The following is a 22,648-nucleotide window of genomic DNA, read 5'->3' as shown; positions in this document are numbered from 1 at the left end:
TAGAAGTTACACGAATGATCCAAATCATGGGTTCCTTATAATAGTTGACTTGTTTACAGTCGGTTCATGGGTCTAGGCAACCCATTAGAGGTTGTAGTGCACTACCTCCTAATTGGAGGGATGGCTAGTCTTAGGTATCAGGATGGTTTCCCATGGTGAGTGAACTAGTGTGTATAATTACACATTGGACATGACATACAGTGAGACATGACTTAAGGCTATCAAGTAGCCATGACCTCACTGAGTTGTTTCATTTTATTGTCTTTCCACCTTAAGAGAATATTGAACTTGTACTGAAGTTAGTAGTGACTTTGACCTATGGGTGAAATCGTAAGCTAATCATATATTCCCTGTGGATTGAGTTACTATTGATGGAAGTTGGTAGCAATAAGTATTATCAATAGAGGCACCATGATATCTCATGGGATTGAGATAGTGTGTCCCCTTAGGTGATTTTAAGGAAGTATGTTCATGGAAACTATGGCCATAGTAGTTCCTTAAGTGGAACTTAACATAGACTCTTTGAAAGTTAAGACATGTCAATTGAATACTTAATATGAGGATCTATAACTCAATGACAGTAGAGATAGTCTTGAAAGGCTGATAGCTTTCACTTTGTTGGACTACAAATACCACTTCATGGAGATTGAACACAATGGATATCAGGTCACGAACCTGAGTACATAGTGCCTCATTGTTATTTACATAGGATACTGGAGTTCAGTTGATTATCTATAGTGAGATGTCGAAGCAACTTCATAATTGGATTCTAAGGGAGCTAGTACTTCTATGGGTCTCGAGGGTCCACGTTTTGAGCTCATATACCTTGTTGGCATGGATTCTGAAGGTCGGATTAGCTCTAGGTTCACTTTTGTGCATAAGTGCGTTTTGGTAATTACACAAGGTTGTACACGGGTAAGTGAATGAGGTCTTTGGAATGGGCTAATTGATTAATTAGTAGGCCTTATTGGGTTAATTAATTAATTAGGACCCATTTTGGGTTAGATTAAGTGACCTAAGCTTATGTGGGCTCAAGTCACTTAAGCCCAATTAGGAACCCTATAAATACCTTATGAGGGTTAGGGTTTTTATAACTTTTTGTCTTCCACCATTCAAAGAGAAAGAGAGTCATAGCCCTTACCCTCTTTTCCTCCTCACCAGAAGTGTGCCCAGAACAAGATTGAGTCATCGAGCAGAAGATTGTGGATTTATGAGACTTCCAACAAATTCAAGGTTATTTCAACAATTAGAATTTAAGGTTTGGGAACATTCAAACCTAAAGGTTAGTAATTTAACCCTAAAAGATCATTTTTTTAAAAAAAATTGGTATTGCTTTCGATGCTTAGATCTAAAATGCTAACAAAAATATCAACAAAAAATCGATTAAATGCTAAAAAAAATTGGTAAAAATTCTAATAAATTATCAATATATCGATATTTTTGCCTTATATATCGTTTTGAGGTCCACTGTGTTGGGATTGAGCCCCTAAAAAAACAAGATATGATGTAACAAAGTTAGACTTAACCATCCTCTTGTTACCCTTTTGGTGTATTAACATTGATTTGAGTATTTAGTCCATGTCTCTTACATTGTACGTAACTTGAGTGCATTATAAGTTGCATAGAAGATACAACTCATGGGTTCCTTGTAAGTAGATAAGTTGTTGGTTCATGGATTTGGGCAGTCTAGTAGAGACTATAGTGCACCAACTCCTACTTAGAGAGATGACTTGTCTTGGTCGTCAGGATAGGTTTCCCATGGTGAGTGCACTAGTGTGTTTGATGCACAATGGAAAGGACCTATGGTAAATCATGATGCAAGGCTATCAATTATCATGATTTACCAAGTTACTATATTGCATGGACTCTCAACCTTAAAAGGATACTGAGCCTATGCCAAAATTAATAGGAGGCTTTGACCTTTGGATGAGACTCTAAAGTGCTCATATATTCTTATGGACTAGGTCACTGTTGATGAAGGCTAGTGACAATAGGTATTCTCAACATAGGCACCATAATATCTCATGTGAAGGGAAAAACCTAAATCTCTCCGTTTCCCAAGCCCGAATCAGGTTAGGAATAGGCATAACTATCCTAGGCTTTTTCTAAATCCTATGAACAACAAAAAATAACATTTTAAAAACTTTGAAGGGATTTAGAAAGTGCTAACGAAAACCATACCTCAGATTTAGATGTTCTTGAATCAAATCCACATGGTGAAGATGAAGAACGAAATTGAAGAAGTCTCATAAACCAAAAGTCTTCTGCCTGATGACTCCAGCCTTGATCTTGACACACTTTCGATGAGGATGGAAAGAAGAGTGGATGCTATGACTGTCTCTCTTTGTGGAGATGGAAGACGACTCTCTAGAAAAGGTTATGAGAACCCTAACCCCTAAGGGGGTATTTATAGGGTTTCCTACTAGGCTTAAGTGACTTGAAGTCATTAAGGGCTTGGGTCACTTAATCTAGCTCAAAACGGGTCCTAATTGATTAATTAACCTAATAGGGCTACTAATTAATCAATTCTCCCAATCTAGAGACCTTGTTCACTTGCCCCTATGGAACCTTATGCAATTACCAAAACACCTTTATGCATAAAAGTGAACCTAGAGCCAATCCAACACTCATAACCCATGCTAATAAGGTATATGAGCTCAAAGCAGAGACCACTAGGATCCATAGGAATATTGGCTCCCTCATAATCCAATTCTAAAGTTGGTTCAACATCATACTATAGATAATCAACTAAACTCTAGTATCCTATGTAAATAACAACGAGACACCAAGTGTTTGGGTTTATGACCTACTATCATTGTGTTCAGTCTCCCATGAACTGGTGTTTGTAGTCTAATAAGATGAAAGCTATCAGCCTTTCAAGACTACCTCTACCATCCTTAAGTTATAGATCCTCCTATTGTGTATTCAACTAATATGTTTTAACTCTCAAGGAGCCTATGTCAAGTTCCATTTAAGGAACTACTATGACCATAGTTTCATAAACACACCTCTTTAGGATCACCCAAGGGCACTCATTGTCTCAATTCTATGAGATATCATGGTGCCTCTATTGAGAATACCTATTGCTATTAACTTTCATCAATAATGACCCGATCCATAAGGAATATATGATTAGCTTAATATTTCGCCCGTAAGTCAAAGTTATTGCTAACTTTAGCACAAGCTCAATATTCTCTCAAGGTTAAGAGACAACACAATGAAATGACTTGGGGAGTTCATGACTACTTGATAGCCTTAAGTCATGAATCACTATAGGTCCTATCTAATGTGTAACCATACACTATAGTGCACTCACCATGGGAAACCTGTCTCAATAACTGAGACTAACCATCCCTCAAATTAGGAAGTAGTACACTACAAACTAATGGGTTGCCTAGACCATGAACTAGTTGTGAACAAGTCATCTATTTGCAAGGAACCCATAACTTAGATCTTTTGTGCAACTCTTAATGCACCTAAGTCATGTACAATGCAAAAGATGCAAACAAGAATGCTCATAAAGTATAGTACATGGAATAAGGATAGATAAAAATCAAATTAAAACATCATTAAATGAATAACGAATTCCAAATTTATTACATCATGTCATGGTTTTAAGGGCTCTATCCTATCATCATGGGATTGAGACAATGTGTCCCTTGGGTGATCTAAAGGACATGTGATCATGAAATCTATGGCCACAGTAATTCCTTTAGTGGAATTTGACATATGCTCATTGGAGGTAGAGTATGTTAGTTGATCACATAATAAGTGGGATCTGTAACTCAAGGATTTAAGAGATAATCTTGATAGGTGATAGCACTACCTTGTTATATTACGAACACTAGTTCATAGGGAGTCTACATGTGGTGGATAATAGGTCACTGACCCAAGCACTCAGTGTCCTGTTGTTATTTATATAGGGTATTAGAGTTTAGTTGATTCTCTGTAATGGGATGTTTAATCAACTTCAAAATTGGATTTTGGAGCTAATATTCCTATATCCTAATGGTTTGGTGCATAAGAGCCTTTTAGTAAATATTGTAAGATTGCCCAGGGATAAGTGAACAAGGTCTCTTGATTGGGCTAATTGATTAATTAGACAACCCTATTGGGTTAATTAATCAATTATGACCTATTTTGGGCTGCATTAAGTGGCCTAAGCCCATATGGGCTCATGTCACTTAAACCCAATTAAGATCCCTATAAATACCCCCTAGGGATTAGTATTTCTATAACTTTTATCTTCCACCATCTAGAGAAAAAGGGAGTCATAGCCTCCACCCTCATTTCCTCTCCACTGAAAGTAGGCTAAGAACAAGGTTGAGTCATCAAAAGGAAGATTTTGGGTTTACGAGACTTTCAACAACTTCAAGATTGTTTTCAACACTTGGAATTTAAGGTTTGGAAACATCCAAACCTAAAGGTTAGTACTTTAACTCTAAAAGATCAGTTTTTTAAAATTAGTATTACTTTTGTTGCTTAGATCTAAGATGCCAACACACCAAAACTCTATATATCATCGAAATATCACAACATTTTAATCCTTGTTTATATCTCTAGCTTTCTTGAAACTCTCTTGAAAGACCAAAGGTAACTCTATCCTTAACTTAGTCTCTCAACATCAAAACTTTCTTTGTTTTTTTTTTTTTAATGATTTTTCTCTCACAAATCGTGGTCAACTATTAAAAAAACTAAATAAATAATTAAAAAAGTTGAAAGAGTACTCATTTTTTTTCTCATTCAAGATATTATCAGTTCATAAATTTAATATAAATTAAGAAAAAAAATTTCACAATATGCAATGGCTAAGTTCATTTATTTTTTTATTAGGGTTAAATTTTGTTTCAGTTACAAAAAAATTGATTAAAGTTATGTTTTTAGTTAGAATGTTTGTATGAATGTAACTATCGTTAAGTTTCATTTATGAAATCGTGAGATATTAAGATTAAAGCCCCGATTCTTCAACTAATTGAGTGTGATTCAAGATTTTAATTAAAGAACCTATTAAAAATCAACATATTTAAAATTAAAAAAAAAAAATCCAACAACACTAACTAAAATCTTACTCATGACAACTTTTTATTCAACCTCATCTTCAATATTATTGAACTTCATATGAAATCCTTAATGAAGAACAAAGAGAAAAATGAAAGATGAGAAGAATATTAGAGAAGAAAGATATATACAAGAACTTTACTCTATAATTTTTTTACATGGGTAAGACTTTTCATATTCAGGAGGTAGTAGAAACGAGTGGAAAATGGACAGGAAGTGAGAGAGAATTGGTGTTTTAAAGGGTTTAAAGAAGGATAAAAATGTCTCAAATGGGTCATTTCCATAAAGAATAAAGATGAAGAGGTGGGGGAGGTCATTTTTTTCTGATTTCAAACTTATTTTAATCCTTTTAACCAAATATCCCTCTCACTTTCTTTGCCAGGGAAGTCTTACAAGGGTTGGGTTTCAATTTTTTGGAAGACGTGTATTTATACACATATAAGTAGTTATCAATTTGTTTTAGAAAATACAAATGAGGATCAAAATCGTAGCATATATATTAATTAATAATAAATCATATTTAGGTTGAATACATTTTATACCCAATGTTTTTATGGACCCACATTTTTCACGTGCACTCCTATTTGTCAGCGAGACTCACTTTTTAAGGGTGAAAAATTAGTTTTAGTAAAATCAGAGTCGCCATTTATTTTATTTTATTTTATTTTAAAATGGAAAATAAAACAAGAAATAAAAACCCTAATAAAATGTGACTCCATAGTTTTGGAAAAACATGTCTTAAAAAAGGTTATCATTTAATTATGATTTAATAGCCTTGTATCCTTTTCTATATTTTACAAGAAGTTTATCGTTTTTTTTAAACTTTATCATTTTACAAAAATATTTTTTCCTAAATTTTCTTTATTTTACTACTTGATAAAAAAATTCCAAAAACTTAATTATATAAAATATTTTAACAAATTTTATATAATTGGTTATTGTAAACTATCATAGCAATGTGTGGTGCATAGGATTAATTCCCTCGGCAACGGGACCGTGACTGTGCTAATCCTGGAGAATTGTTTTTTTTAATTTCCTTGCCATGCTTCTTAATTTTATTGGCCTAAAAGGTGGGTATGATACCTTAAGGCTATGTTTGGTTCCCGGAAAATTTGAGGGAAAATGCGAGGGAAAGAAAATACAAAGGAAAAGTAGAAGGAAAGAAAAAGTGAAGGAAAAATAAAAAAATAGATTAAAAGTTGATAAATTATTTTTTTTGTTACTTCAAACTCATTTTATTTATTTTAACTTATCAATATAAAGATTAAATAATTTAAAAATACATAAGTTTTTAATTGGTTTTAATTATATTTGATTTTCTTTGATATTTTTCATAGGACAACCAAACATGAGAAAATCATTTTCCTTAGCATTTTTTTTCTTTCCTTTGTACTTTCCGGGAACCAAACATAGCCTAAGAGTAAATTTAAGCATGGCTCGATAATATCATGCCCAAGAGTGCGGATTTACACTCTAAGTGAAATTCAAGTCTGTGTTCAACTTGCCCGCAGACTATAATTCATATACCATACCTACTACTTCTGGATATCGTCTTAAAATAAAACATGAAAAATTAAAAAGAAAAGACCTAGTAAATTACCCCCTAATTTTCTTTGTTTATTTTATATATGAATAAATCATGTATGCCTATTATTTTGAATGACTGTCATCCACCAGTCATAACGTTTCAACGCTATCTACTCCTTACCCAATACTCAACTAAATAAAGTTGACTTGGAAGACTCTATCATTGCACCTCTTATGCTTCAATGGTTCCTGTATCTTTTGAAGACAGTGGGAAAAAGGGCTGCTGTTGTCTCTCTTTGGATGAGAGTATCTTCTCTGCCTTGATATAGTTAAATATAATCTTCTATCATAGATAACAAATCCATCTGCGAGTTGAGTTAATCTTGACCTTTGTCAACTGCACATTTGTTATACCTTCTAAATTGTTTAAAAATTTTTTAAATTTAATATTTTTTTAATTAACTTGACAATAATATATTGTAAAAAGACCAATTACACTTGAAATTGAAGCAAATAATGTTCAAAAAAATTAAAAGATTAAAATATCAAAAAATTTGTAGGGGTATGAAGAATGTGAGGAGGGTATGATATATATATATATATATATATATATATAAATTTTTCATTTCTTGTACCCTCACATTTCTCATACCTTTTTTACATTCCTCGCACCCTCCTCACATTCATCATACCATTCTTACATTTTTTGTACCCTCTAATTTTTTTTAATTTTTTAATTTTAAATTTTTCTTCACATCACTTGACGATAATATTGGGCAAAAATCTTAATTACACTTGAAATTGAAGCAAATAATTTTTGAAAAAAATTGAAAGATTAAAAAATTTAAAAATTACTATAGGTACGAAGAATGTGAGGAGGGTACGAGAAATGTGAGGCCCTTCACATTCTTCATACCCTCTTCACATTTTTGTACCCTCTAAATTTTTGTAAAATTTTAATTTTGATTTTTTTTTGTTTACTTCATTTGACAATAATATTGTGTAAAAACACTAATTACACTTGTAATTGAAGTAAATAATGTTTGGAAAAAATTAAAAATTAAAATATTCAAATGGGTTGGGGCATGAAGAATGTGAGGAGGGTACGGAAAATATGACAATTCTCACATTCTTCGTATCCTTATATTCTTTGTAATCTCTAAATTTTTTGAATTTTTTATTTTTTATGACAATAATATTGTGTAAAGATTATCATGGTTTTGGGAATGTGGAATTTATGGAAATAATCTCCAAAAAAATTCAAAGATTGAAATACTAAAAGGTTATCATTTAATTATGATTTAATAGCCTTGTATCCTTTTCTATATTTTACAAAAAGTTTATCGTTTTTTTAAAACTTTATCATTTTACAAAAATATTTTTTCCTAAATTTTCTTTATTTTACTACTTGATAAAAAAAATTCCAAAAAGTTAATTATATAAAATATTTTAACAGATTTTATATAATTGGTTATTGTAAACTATCATAGCAATGTGTGGTGCATAGGATTAATTCCCTCGGCAACCGGACCGTGACTGTGCTAAACCTGGAGAATTGTTTTTTTTAATTTCCTTGCCATGCTTCTTAATTTTATTGGCCTAAAAGGTGGGTATGATACCTTAAGAGTAAATTTAAGCATGGCTCGATAATATCATGCCCAAGAGTGCGGATTTACATTTGGCTCTGAATGTTTATCATTCTAAGTGAAATTCAAGTCTGTGTTCAACATCCCCGCAGACCATAAATTCCAATATTACCCTATTATTTTGAATGACTGTCATCCACCAGTCATAACGTTTCAACGCTATCTACTCCTTACCCAATACTCAACTAAATAAAGTTGACTTGGAAGACTCCATCATTGCACCTCTTATGCTTCAATGGTTCCTGGCCGATTTCCTGTATCATTTGAAGACTCTGGGAAAAAGGGCTGCTGTTGTCTCTCTTTGGATGAGAGTATCTTCTCTGCCTTGATATAGTTAAATATAATCTTCCATCTGCGAGGTAAGTTAATTTTGACCTTTGTCAACTGCAGATTTTGTTTAGGTTTTCTGTTGCACATTAGAATAACTTCGCTAAACATGGCAATGACTATCAGCACGATAAGGAATTTGTTGTAATGGCTTCTTCTTCTTCACTACGTCTTATAAATGACAACAGCGCAAACAGTCCTAAAAACAGTAACATGGACATTGCTGAGCATGAGGAGTTCACTGTAATGGCTTCCTCTTCATTACCACTCTCGGTAATCGATGACGCCCAAACAATCCTAATGTAGCAGCATCAATATGGCGCAGGATACTGATGAATATGCCAGTTCTTCACCATCTGCAAAAACTACATGACACGCACCACATGAATATGTTTCAGTGGTTTCATCTTCATCTTTGCAAAGGACTAGCAGCTCCGGTAAGATGCTGAAAACCATGTTCATGTCCATTTCCGTTTGAGGTCCTCCTGAAACTTTTGGGCATAATTAGTATACAAGTAGAAGTGTTTTACAAACTGCTGTTAAAATAAAAAATGGAAGAAAATTAAATTTTAATTCGTGTAGTTTATTGGAGGTTCAAACTATTATTGAAAGATATAAAGATGTTGACTAGAGGTAAACAAAAAAGTCCAAGAAAATAATTAGCAAAGAAAAGATATCAAGGAAATTGATTTTCCCGTATTTAGTTATATCGAAAAAAATATTTAAGAAATCAACTATAGTTAAAATTAATTATAAATTTATGAAATTTTAAATCATTTAATTTTTATATTGAATAATTAAAATAAGTGAAATGAGTAGTGTATAAAAATAATTAATTTATTGATTTTAGATGTATTTTATTTCACTTTTTCTTACCTTCTATTTTTTTAATTTACTTTCTTTCTTTTATATTTTTTTATCAAATTTTCTAAGAACCAAACATAACTTAAATGATTTATTTTTTAAAAAATAATTTTAGTATTAGGATGTTGTGAACGTTGAAGAAATATACATATCAGGGAAATCTAGGCTGACCTATACATCTTTTGGTTTTGTGACTGCAGAATTCCATCAGTTGGAACTGTACAAAGCTGTGCTCAATGGTAAATGGGAACGTGCTTCACAATTATTGGAGGATCATCCACGATTATTCTCCGCCCAGTTCGGAACAGATAAATCCCGAATTCTTCACATAGCAGTTGAGTTAGGAGAGGCCAGAATGGGTTTCGTGGAGAAGTTGGTTGAGTTTATGGGAAGTAAAAGTGAGGATCTGGCTCTGCGGGATTCTGATGGCGCCACTGCCCTTTTCAACGCTGCAAGGGCTGGCAATATAAAAGCAGTCAAGTTGTTAGTGAACAAAAAGTCAGACTTGCCCAATATCTGCAACCGCAACGGTTTTGCGCCTCTTCACACCGCTGTTAAGTATGGTCATAAAGAGCTGACTTTATATTTATTAGACGTCACCAAAGATCCAAGTCCTTTCGCAGACAGCCTGGAATCGAACTTCTGCGCAGAGCACTAATGGTGGGGTTTCATGGTGAGCTATATATATTTACCATCCCCTATCTATTTTCTTGATATGAATTACCGTCGGGTTCCCATGTACAATTTTATAATATGCAGATGTAGCACTGTATCTGGTTCAACGTTATCCTCACCTTGCCACATGCCATTTCGGTGATGCTAAAGATTCTGATGATGATAAAGCCCCTTTGACAGTACTGGCTAAAAGGCCTTGGGCTTTCCCAAGTGGAAGTCGCTTCAAATTATGGCAACTCATAATATATCACTGTTAGTTTCTTTACTCGCTTGCCCCTTTTAAATTGCTTTGTGTTATCTCCCTTGCTTTTGTTTATAAGTGAAGTTATTTTCTTTTATGCTAATCCTGTTTAGCTCTGTCCTATAAATAAAAAAGAAAAAAAACTTGAAAGGAATAATTAATTTTCTGTCTTTGGATAATATAAAAATGTAAGAAAAATATTACAGAAAAATACATTAGGAATTTTTTAAAAAAAAATTCTCCATTTTCCCCGGAAAAGTTGGAAACAATTTGGAAATCTGCACTGAGGGTGAGATTGACCAAAAATTTCAATTGATATATATGATGGTGGGGTGGACAAAAGTCTCTAAGCAATTATGGTTTTATTTGGGAAGGCCCTTTTTCTTCCAAGAAGTTTACATAAGAGAATAAAGATTTTTATTATGGATGGGAAATGATTGCGCAATAATAATAGTTGCGCTCTGATGTGGAATTTCTTAGGGTGTGGAATTTCAGTCATGCTTTCAAAATGTGCAAGTTGGGTTAGCGAACCTCAAAAGTGCGCAATTCCTTTATGTCATACCCTTTGTGCACCTTCCTGGTGCTAACAATTTACACTTGAGTGGACTGAGAACATAATATTATAAGCTTCACAATGATGGTGCTCCCACACACTAAATTGGCCAAAGCAATAATAACAAAAATAATAAAGAAAATAAAAAATGAAAGCTATTTACAAGTTTTTGGCTAGCTTCTAGCTAGCCAATGGCTCTTCACTTTTGGTAGATTGGGAGCATCCATTTTGATAAATTTTTTTTCATAATTTTTCAGTAAAGAAAAAAATTTCATTAGAAGAGATATTGAGAAGCCCTCTGATGATACCTTGAAGATCAACATTTTTGGGTTGCAAAGAGAAGGGAATTGAGAGACAAATAAAGTTGGTGTGATCATGCAATACATTGCTCCATTCCTCCTCTGTTTCTTGCTCTTTAAGGGTTTCTTTTTCTATCTTTTTTTTTTTTTTTTTTTTTTTTTTTTTTTTTTTTTGTGAAAAGAAGAAAAAATGCAGCTTGTAACCTTATTTGCAACCTGTTGGAAGTTCTCTTCTTCAACTGGTTCTTTTTCAACAAATTCTTTTCAGCTGCTATGCACAGTGTCCTTTTCCTTAACCTCAGTGGCTTCGTCCTCTTACAGCATCCAAAAATCATCTTCGTCAAAACTCTTGTTCTAAGGGGAAACGATAAATTGAGAGATGAGATGAGAGATTATATGTTGTTGGGGTTGGCTTTCACGTTCTAGAAGATGCACTTGAGGACTAAGGGGTCCCAAACCCTTGATTTTTCAGCAAGCAATTTTAAATGCTCAAGTGCTTCTTTTGGTTCCTCCTGTATAAAGTACCCACCAGTCATGTTTTCAACAAATTATTTCATTTAGGGGGATGGTCCCCTTCAAAAAGAAGAAGCAATCCTTGAGTTTTCAAAACTATGGTAAGGAAGTTAAACAACAAAGCTTTAAATTTATCATAACAATGATGAAAAGTCTCATTCTCTATAAAACAAAAAATTTTAATTTGTCTTTCAAAGGAAACAATTTTATATACCAAAATATATTTGTGAATTTTTTTTTTTTTTATAAAGTAGCCTAAGAACTTATACTATAGAGTCTCATGCTATACCACCAATGGTTATCCTCTTTCTTTAATGAAAAAAGAAAACCTTGAGTTTCGAATGATCCAGATTTCATGAAGGCTCTGCCAAAATAGACCATACCTCTTCAAATTCTTTTAAATAAGAAAAAGGATTTTCATCCTCCCTTCCATAAAATAGGGATAGCAATTGGATCATTTCAAGCTCAATGTTTATTTGAAAAGTGTCAAAAAGAAATATCAAGCAAGAAGGAGCATTGACCCGACTAGGCTGTAGGTAATCCCTCATGGTCCTAGGTGGCTAGTTATTGGGGTTAAAACCCCCATTCATCACACTTCTATTAGTACTACCAATAGTTGAATTTGGAAAATAGATATGAGACAGTGATGGTCTGGTGTGTTGAGGAAAAGGATAACTAGGGGTTGGTTGATTACTTAGTGTCCTCCCTCTAAAATCATATTTTTTTTGGCTGATTACTTGGATTCCTTCCTTTAAAATTGTTTCTTGTAGTTGATTACTTAGAACCCATTTGGTAGTGATTTTAGAAAACACTTTTAATATTCATAATACTTGAAAATTTTTATCACTCAAGCGTTAGAAATGTTAAAAATGCTTCGCAGAATCACTCCCAAACGCACTCTTAGTAACCTTCCTTTAAAATCATTTCCCTAATGCATCATATCACTTTAAAGAAAATGTTTGAAATGTTGGATTTAACAACTAAAAATGAAAACTGAGCAGAAAAAGAAAATCCAAAGAAAACAAATTAAGTCAAAAAAGAAAAAAATCTAACTAAAAGATAGGTGGGGAATGGGTGAAATATACTTGTTAAGCTTCTAAAACAACAAGCATCTACACAAAAATACCTTTAGAGTCATCAATGTTGAAAGTTCCCTAGTGACGACACTAATTTTTGGTTTGTCATTCTCTAATTCATTTCTTTTATCAAAACTTGGAAATATATTTAACAGTTAAGTTTTACAGAGAGAAATTAAACTAGATCATTCATTGAAACTCTAAACTCCTTAACCAACATAAATAAATAAATAAATTAATAGTTGTATAGTTGTTAGGTTGCCTCCACAAGGAACTTTAAATTGGTAGCAATTGAGGTAATAGCTTTAGGAGTGTGAATGTCAGCTAAAAGATTAGAAAATTGATTTTATAAATAAAAAAGACATACACACACAAAGTTTAAAAGATAGAAAATTAAAGGAAAGAAAACCTCAAACCTAGAGATTCACTAGGATCACCACTTTCAGATACAACTCACCAACAAGGCTTTGAACTTATGCTTTCAGATTTAGGGTCAAAGCAAGGATTTATACCAAAAAGGTTTCTTGCTTCAAATGAACAAGAACCACCTTAATAAGGTTCATCTCTCTCTAATTCCTCTTTACATATATATATCCTTACAACCAAATGATTTAGATAAGATTCTTTTCATGTAAATAGGCCTATACTTAGTTGAAAGAATCATTAAAACAATGCCCAAGTATACTTCCAAGGTTGCTTGACTTACAATGCTCACAAACAATGCAACATAGACTTTTCTCCCCATGGTTACTTATTTTAGTCATTATAACTACTGATAGAGATCATATTGTTTGTAACTAATGCACAGATAAACCAATAGACAACTAAACTAAGATATGGGAGACTTGAGCTCCTCTCACCCCTTAGAGTGTTAAAGGTTATCTAAGCATGTTAAAAATTTAGTAAAGAACTAAAAATGCAAATCTGTAAGTTGAAATTGAAAAACTAAAATGTAAGATTAATTAAAAAGACTAGAAAATTCATTAAACTAGAAATCAGGGAAAGTTTATAATGAAAAGAAAAGATTACAATGGAAATAAGGTTTCTCCCACCTTTCTCTCCTAATTTAATCTATATGTTGGTCTAATTGCTTCGATGACTATTATTCATTAACTTGCATCTTATTGGTGCTTGCCAATGAGAGTTGTTGGTAAAAATCACATTGGTATTTGTCTACCCTTACCCTGAAGGCAACATTTTCTTGAGTGAGTTAGTCGCTCTTTTAGTGAGCTCCTCTATCTATTGAAGGGTTTGCTCTCACTCATTGCTCCACTTCATTTCTATCATGATTGCCTTTTCCTACCAAGTTTCTGTTGCATAGTGTTCCATTGCCCAATTGTGGCTATAGATCTAAAAAATGCCTTCAAGGCTTTTAATGCATTCCCATATGAAGAAGCTAAAACTCTTAATAGATAATCGAAAATTTTTATTCCACCAATTTTTGGATACAAAGGAAGGTTTCTTTATACAAAAAATAGGTTTCTGCATTCAAAAAAAGCTTTTTCAAAGGAGGGATGAACTTTTTTTTCTGTATTGTTTATGATTTCCTTTTATAGGTCTTCTTCCCTTGTAGGTTCAGGTTATTCTTATAAAGGGACAAGCTTTTTGTAGGTTTTTATGCAAGCTTTTCAACCTTATCATGCATGGAACCAAGTTTAGTTGACTTCATTTCTTCAACGTTAGGTCTTCAATTTGGGTAGACCTCAAGGAGTACTCAAATGAAGGTCCTTGCCTGGGAGTGGGGTGTTTTTTAGTAGCTTTACTGTGATTTTTTGGTGAGCTGAATTTTTGTATCTTCACCATAGATGACACCATTTTTCCAATTCTTAGTTCACTTTCTTACTTTAATGGATGCTTAGGACCTTACAATCATAAGGAACTTAAAGTGAGCACTCTAGGCTCCTTATGGTCGTAGAGCCTTCAAAGGTCAAGTTAGTAAGAAGAATGAGGAAACTACCAGACAAATAAACATCAACTCAAAGGTTAAGTTTCTAAGTTTTTGGAATACTAACATGGCATAGAGGATGTAGCCACTTTTAAACTTCCCCTTTAATGGAGCAATTAGGGTCTCCCCGCATGGAGGCATGGGCCTTAGTATGGGTGCATGAGTATGGTTTAATTCAAAATTTAGTTCTCATTAATGTGCTTAGGTGAGAAATTGATCATTTAACACTTGTGTAAGCTTTCTAGTTACTTATTCTTTGGCTAACATGTGGTCTTCTCCTGTGGAGCAACCACACATTCACTTTTTTATTATATCAAATAAACATAGCTAGAGGATTTTATTTCTTATGATCTACTATATCTCAAAAAAACATGTACCAAAGCAATAGTTTTAAGTCACCTATTTCGCTTTCAACTAATTACTTGATTAATTACTTTATTTACTTTTCTTATTTGACAATGGCTTTGGCATTCATAGGAAAAAATAATGATATAAAACACTAATTTATAGCTTTTGAATTTCTCTTAATTTCCATTATATATGTTTTTTTAAATTACAACTTTAGTCAAATTAACCTAAAGAAATTCCTACAATGAAGGATATATAGAGAAAAACTCTTATAAAATAATACTCTTGGGACCAAGAAAAATTATGATCTTAGCGAGGTTATTGATTTATAGATAAATGAATATTTATTAATTGATGAAGAGTATTATGTTGTTACTAAACATTATTAGTACATGTATGACTTATAAATTTAAAAATAATACACATGGTAAAAAGTTAATACATAGAAACCTAAGAGACTGAAGAAAAAAAGAAGAAAAGACTCCCCAAAAAAGATGTGGCATCAAAACTTAATGTTGCAAAAGATAAAGCTATTTCAAATATGTGACAATTCTAAAACAAGTGAATTTAGAAAAATAAAAGTTATAAAAAAATTACTTAATACTATATTATGAAGTTCTATTGCTATACTATGAATTTTTGTTTATACTTCATCAATTATTAGTTTATATTTCTTGAGCCCTTAAATATTTTTGAAAATATTTTTATCTTATGTATTTAGTGAGATTACTAATTTAGTACATTGGCCTGAGTTAAGACTAAAAGATTTTGTTTTATAAGTAAGATTATTAATTTATCAAACATTCATTTATTGAGCTTTTACTATATGGACCATTATTTTGTATTAGTATAGCTTACAAAGTTTCATTGGAAGGGGTTTTATGAGTATTGGGAAGAACATGACAAATTTTCTTTTTATTATATTCATTATAATAACTATTATATTATTATGTCTTTTTCTTTAAGTCTTGCAGTCAAATTAGACGAATCATAATTTTCCTTATCTTTTCTTGACATTTTTATTCTTAAGGTGTTCCTGTGAAATTAAACCATTTTCTTAGTCAACCTAATAGAGGAGGCATGGAGAGTCAAGTTGGTAGCTATGAACCATCCACACAAATGTGTTGTTGGACTCGATTGTTCAAAGGTAAGCATTTTTAGTTTGTCAAATTCTACTATATATAACAATACAACTCATAATTACTCAAAAACTCGAGTATATAGGTACAAAAAATGAATTATATATATATATATATTAAAAAAAAACTAATTGAATTGAAAAGAGTGGAAACAACCAAGGCTGAAAATGAGAGATTTAGTACGTAAACTCATTAGGTTCAATTGAAAGATTTAGCTTGCAAACTTATTCAAAAATTAATTTTATTAAATACTTTTCCTAACTTTGAAAACCATGATCCATATTTTGGTAAAAATCTTTGAACTCCACAATCAAATTGGAAAACCAAGGAGAATACAATAGGAAGTAAGATATCTAAAAAGCATATAGCAAATCTAAACCTAAATAGCAAGCTTTAAAAAATTATAATTGCTAAAAACTAAAGTAGAAGTATTTAACAACTGCCACAAACTAAATTGAAAACATGAAAAAGGACTAGAATTGGAATTGCAAAAAGACAAACAACTCTTATAGATTCTCACAAAATCTAAATATGAACCTCCTCCCACAAAAGGAATCTTAACTAAACTTTCATCCCATGAGGAATCTTAACTGATAAGTATGCGACTTACTCTCAAGTTCTTAGTTGATGAAGTCCTACTAAGAGTATCTCATGAAATAGAAACTCCATTGTCTCCCACTCATGCATAGTAGGCAAAATAACATCATGCATTTCTCTCAACTATATCATTATCATCCATGTTTATATTGACTAATGGATCGTACAACTTTTGAACACATTGATAAGAAAGGTGTAAGAGTATTAAACTAAATTTCATCTTAACCACTGTAATTCATCCCTAAAAGGTGTCTCGTTATATCTTAAACAGATTTATTCACATTGAGTTAAACATGGTCAATCCCCTTAGAAAAATATTTCAAACTACACCAACTTGTAACTTATGACTGAAAATCACAAGGGCAGAAAAGTTATACTATATAATGACCTATAAGATTAATGCATAGGATGAGGAAGTAGCTAGGAATATATTCATTCATTCTTGTTTGATTGCCAAGAAGATATAGTATGAAAATACATGCTAACATGGAGATCTTCATTATGAGTGTACCTTAGATCTTCTATATCGTACAAATCTTAGTTTAATTGCATCAAGCAAAGAACTCAAGTTTTGCATATGCTTACTAAATCAAGCACTACATTAACAAGATTTGGCAATTGACTCCATTACAAATGTGGACTATAGGACTATCTATACTTGGTCGCTACTAACATGTAAGTCATATTCGATACAAAAAGGAGTATTATAAATATCAATGACCTAACACACTATCTAAGTGGTTTGGACTCATTATGTTTCAGTTGTGCAAAGTAATGAAAGTGCATGTCGATAAAGTAAAATAAATAATTAAAGGCCACCATCAAACAAGATTGGACAATGAATAAATCATAGGTATAATGATTAATTGAAATATATAATATGTAATCATAATTTACATGACCCAATGCTCTCAAAATAACTCCTATGTAATCATGATCTACATAATCCAATGCTCTCAACTTGACCCTAATAAACATCTTTACGTATTAGCTTAGTCAACGGGGGTGGGGGGTGAGGGTGGGATTTTTAACCATGCATCAAGTAGAAATATGTTCCTATGTAACCATGTCTCATATAAACTAATATTTAAGATTGATGTGTTTGGTTCAACTATGATACTTGGGGGGGTCTTTGACATAGGCTAAAGTTTCCATGCTATCACAATAAATAGTAGTATGCTCAAAAGAAGAAGCAATACTATGAAAAATATGTATGAACATCATAAACTAGTCACTTTCCTAAACGACAAGTAGTATACTCCTAACTTCATGCATGGTAGACAATGTTATACATGATTTTTTTCTATTTCACCAATATATGCTAACATCATAGAACATATATACAATTATAACCATATGTAGATTTGGGTTCATTTAGGATGCTACCTCAATTATCATTGTTATAGCTAATCAAGTCCAAATTCAATCCTCAATACCAAATATAGCCTATGGTGACTTTGAGGTACGAAATCATCCAGTTCATTGTTTTTCCGTAAGCAAGGTTTAGATCTAATTGGAAGCTACTAACCTAATTATATAACATATATTAGTTCATGTACACATCATTGGATACTTTAAGCTACTAACAATGCTAGTATATATGGGAACCTTGAGTGATCTTTTCCTATTCATCTAAAGTCTTACAACACATGTTAAAGCTTAAGGTATTATCTTTCTCTATATGAATGCCCATCTATATGAATGCCCATAGATTTTCAATCTTACATCTAGAATTTTTTTCAAGAATATTCGTTGTGTATGATTTGTAAAACAAACCAAAAAGTCTCATTGATTGATTTATTAGGATCATAACTTTGATCACATAGTTTTCTTTAAGCATGTTGTTCATTTTAAAAGTTGATGACCACCACACTTTAAAGGCAACCATCGCATTATCCTCCTTAACCAACATTTCATTTGTATACAAAAACTGGAATATAGAATCTACCCTTACACCATTTAACAAACATGCAATAGTGTTCTTAGACCATCATAAACCCATTAGTGTAATATACCATTGTTTAGATGATTATTGTAGGTTATAAATGGACCTTTGTAGTTGTTAACTTTGCCTTTCTATTTAGTTGTCATAAAACAAGTCAGTTGATCTATATAGATCTTCTTATTTAGTTCTCCATTAAGAAAAACAATTTGAACGTTTATTTGATATAGTTTAAAATCCAAAGATGTGATAATGGTTTGAATAAGGAGAGTTGAGGCAAACCTCACTTCTCATGAGAAGTTCTTTTTTTAGTTTTATTTTTATACTCTACACTCTCATTTTGGTTGTATCCTTTCTTGATGAGTTAAGTTTAACACCTTGCATCATTTACCTTAAGTTTGACCTTAAAAAACCTACTTATTCCTTAAGGTCTTATGTCTTAACAATTGTTCAATGAATTCTCAAATAGAGTTCTTGCTAATAAACTACATCTGTTATTTCACTGTAGTTTTCCATATTTCACAAGTATGGATAAGAGAGCTTTATTAATTGAGGCTTCTCATGTGTTGGAACACCTAGATTACTTAACTTCAAGCCTTAGATCATTAGGTGCATGCTACTATCTTAGTAGAAATGCTAGAACTATGTAATGGGAGAATTCAAAACAATGAATATTAGATTTAAGTGCTCAAGGAATTAAATCTAATTGGTGAAAAGGTTAATTTAGATCTCAAATACCTCATGATCTTTAGCCTGATAGATCTCTTTCCTGTATGCTAACACATAAGGATGTTAGAATCCTTTCCGTGGGGATAGATATTAAGATAGAAGATTGAATGGATGAAAAGTACTAAGCCTTGAACCCTTTAAGGAGTTTATATAGACTTACCTCTTAGCTCAAGTGACTAGCTTAACAAGGGCTCAAATACAACTTAAATGCTAGGAAGAATCACAAAGGTGCAATAAGGAATATGCAAATGGAGATTTAATGCACTAAGGAAAGAATGAGAGATTTTGAGGCAAGAACAAGTAGGTAGACAAATAAATGCAGGTGTTCTCTACCTCATAAATGAAGTGGAGTTCTCAATTTATAGGTTTTGAGACTCGACAGACAAAAATGCCAAAAATTAGCCTTGATCATTTGAGTTGAGGGTCAACAGGGTCTACAAGCCATTGGACAATAAATGCATGGTAGGTGATCGTTACGCCTCGACTGATCCTTGACCAAACCTTGATCGGATCTCGACCGAGAAGGCATATCCCTCGACCAGGAATGCAAAGCTACAAGAAGAGAGATAATATTTTTGCATTTCTGAACTAGACCTTGATCAAGAAGGTGTAATCGATCGACCAGTGACCTAGCCAGTTGAGTCGGTTGACCAATTCACCATTTTATGCCTCGACTGATCCTTGACCAAACCTCGATCGGATCTCGACCGAGAAGGCATATCCCTCGACCAGGAATGCAAAGCTACAAGAAGAGAGAGAATATTTTTGCATTTCTGAACTAGACCTTGATCAAGAAGGTGTAATCGATCGACCAGTGACCTAGCCAGTTGAGTCGGTTGACCAATTCACCATTTTTGGCTTGAAAACCTTTTTTTCTTATTTTTTTATTCTTTTCTTTTCTAACACTTAAGCAAGGTATTTAGGTAAATTAATATGCCAAATTTGAAACAATTTTCCTAAAGTTCATTTGATAAAATTTGGGTTTTGACGGAAATGTAACTTTAATGCCTATACCAAGTTTTTAAAGAGCATGAAAAGATATGAAATTCTAAGTGCACCATGTATTCATCTTACATATGTTTCCTATTATTAAAGGGCCTTCCAATTTTCTTGATCTTGCTTCCATTGGGTCCTTTGATGAATTTCCAAACTAATACTTGAAATTCTTTATAATTCAAACCAATTAATAATTTAACCATGGTTTGTTATCATCAAAACGCGATTAGAAGAACCCTTGGGCTAACAAACTTTACCTTTGATTTGAATGGTTCTCAAATCAATTCTGCTTAATGAAGATGAAGCCTAAAGAGTCCAAAGGTCTCATACACCAAAAATATTTTGCTTGATGACTTGATCCATGATCTTAGCACTCCAAAATGTGGGTTTTGGAAGAGAGGAATCCTAAGCTCTCTCTCTCTCGATGTAGAAGATGATTGTCTCTCAAAAAGTGATTGGAACCGTAACCCTTAGAGGGTATTTATAGTGTTTTCCTACTAGGCTTAAATGACTTGAGCCCACTAAGGCTTGGGTCACTTAATCTTGTCTAAAATGGGTCATAATTGATTAATTAACGATACAAGGTCATCTAATTAACCAATTCATGTCAATGAAATAATAAAGAGAAATAAAAAAATATAAATAAATAAATTTATAAATAAATCTCTATCTATTACATCATGTTATTCTTTTTAGGGCTCAATTCTAATAGGTTACACATTAGATAAGATTTACAATGAGTCAGACATTGGTCATTAGGTAGTCTTGACTTCACCAAGCTGCTATGTTGTATAAGTTCCCAACCTTGAGAGAATATTGATCTAGTGCTAAGGTCTTCAATGGCTTTGACCATGAGTGAGACCTTAAAGTGGTCATATATTCTCTATAAATTGGGTCACTATGATTGAGGCATGTGATAATAGGTATTCTCAAGATAAGCACCATGATATCTTAAGGGTTTGAGACATTATGTCCCCTTAAGTGATCCTAAGGACATGTGCGCATGAAAATTGTGGCTACAATAATTCCTTAAGTGGAATTTGACGTATGCTCTTGGAGAGATATAGTATGTCAATTGATCATATAATAGGAGGATCTACGACTCAAGGATTGTAAAGGTAGTCTTGAGAGGTTGATAACATTCATCTTGTTAAATTATGAATACCAATTCATGGGGAGCTTGCATGCAATTGTTAAAATGTCACAGACTGAATTTTTTTATCTCGATCTAATATCATAAGGATACTAAAGTGTAGTTGACTCTTTATAGTTAGATTTTGAGTCAACTTTAAAATTGGATTTTAAGGGAGCCAGTACTTCCCTACGGGTCCTAGTAGTTCCCACTCAAACTCATATTCCTTGGTAAAAAATTATTAAAACCCAATTCACCCCCCTCCCTCTTAGGTGTTTTCTCTATTAAGATCAGCCTTTTATTTTCTTAAAGTTTTTAATGACTTTTCTTTAGATTATAGAACGTTAAAATTTTGATTTTTGCTTCTATTGCATAGGATTTAGAGCCCTAGGGTATTTTGCATGCACTTATACAATCTAGGGTTATGGGAATGGGGAGATCTAGGTTTCCCAACATAACTAAACACACTAGTATACTCACCATGGGAAACCCATCCTAATGACTAGGGCAAGTCATCCTTCCAATAAAGAGGTAGTGCACTATAGCCTCAAATGGATTATTGAAGTCTATGAACCAGTTGTGAATGAGTCATTAACTTGCAAGGAATCTATGACTTAGATTTTCTATGTAACTCCTAATTCACTCAAGTCATGTACATGCAAGTGATGTAGGTTTGAATGCTTAACATACATAATTCATAAATAGGATAGTAAATAGAAAATCAAAGTCATAATGTAAGTATTAATGAACCCCATTTATGGTTACATCATATCATGCTTTTAAAGAATCTATCCCAACACCATGATCTTATGATGCAAACATGAAAGCTTCACCTTAATGCCCACAATTACACTGATGAGATAGTTCCAAGTTTTTTTCCACACACATCTAAATCTAGTGAATTAGTATGTAATGGTAAAATCCCGCTTAGTGGCATAATCTAGTAGGTGGCAAGTCACTACTCAAAGTTACTATCTTATCGAGTCACTCATATCACTATCAAGATCTTTAACATCTATAACAACTCACTCCCAATCAAGT

General features: G+C 32.6%; 1 protein-coding gene across 2 annotated transcripts in view; it reads left to right on the top strand.

The window, feature by feature from the left end:
- The window catches only part of LOC117909167 (ankyrin repeat-containing protein ITN1-like), a 90,298-nt gene that overhangs the window by 64,311 nt on the left and 3,339 nt on the right, over positions 1–22,648 (top strand). Inside the window, exons 1-4 of one of the 2 annotated variants that reach the window (XM_034823077.1) lie at positions 8,942–8,995; positions 9,623–10,095; positions 10,182–10,349; positions 16,103–16,219. In XM_034823077.1, coding sequence (XP_034678968.1) covers positions 10,080–10,095; positions 10,182–10,349; positions 16,103–16,219 — 301 coding nt within the window. In that variant the 5' untranslated portion in view covers positions 8,942–8,995; positions 9,623–10,079. Of the gene's footprint in view, positions 1–8,941; positions 8,996–9,622; positions 10,096–10,181; positions 10,350–16,102; positions 16,220–22,648 lie in introns of those variants that run through there. The other variant, XM_034823078.1, reaches the window with a different exon arrangement.

This window comes from Vitis riparia, chromosome 19 (assembly GCF_004353265.1).
Source record: "Vitis riparia cultivar Riparia Gloire de Montpellier isolate 1030 chromosome 19, EGFV_Vit.rip_1.0, whole genome shotgun sequence".
In the NCBI taxonomy this organism is placed as follows: domain Eukaryota; kingdom Viridiplantae; phylum Streptophyta; class Magnoliopsida; order Vitales; family Vitaceae; genus Vitis; species Vitis riparia.
This window is presented reverse-complemented; position numbering and strand designations above follow the sequence as displayed.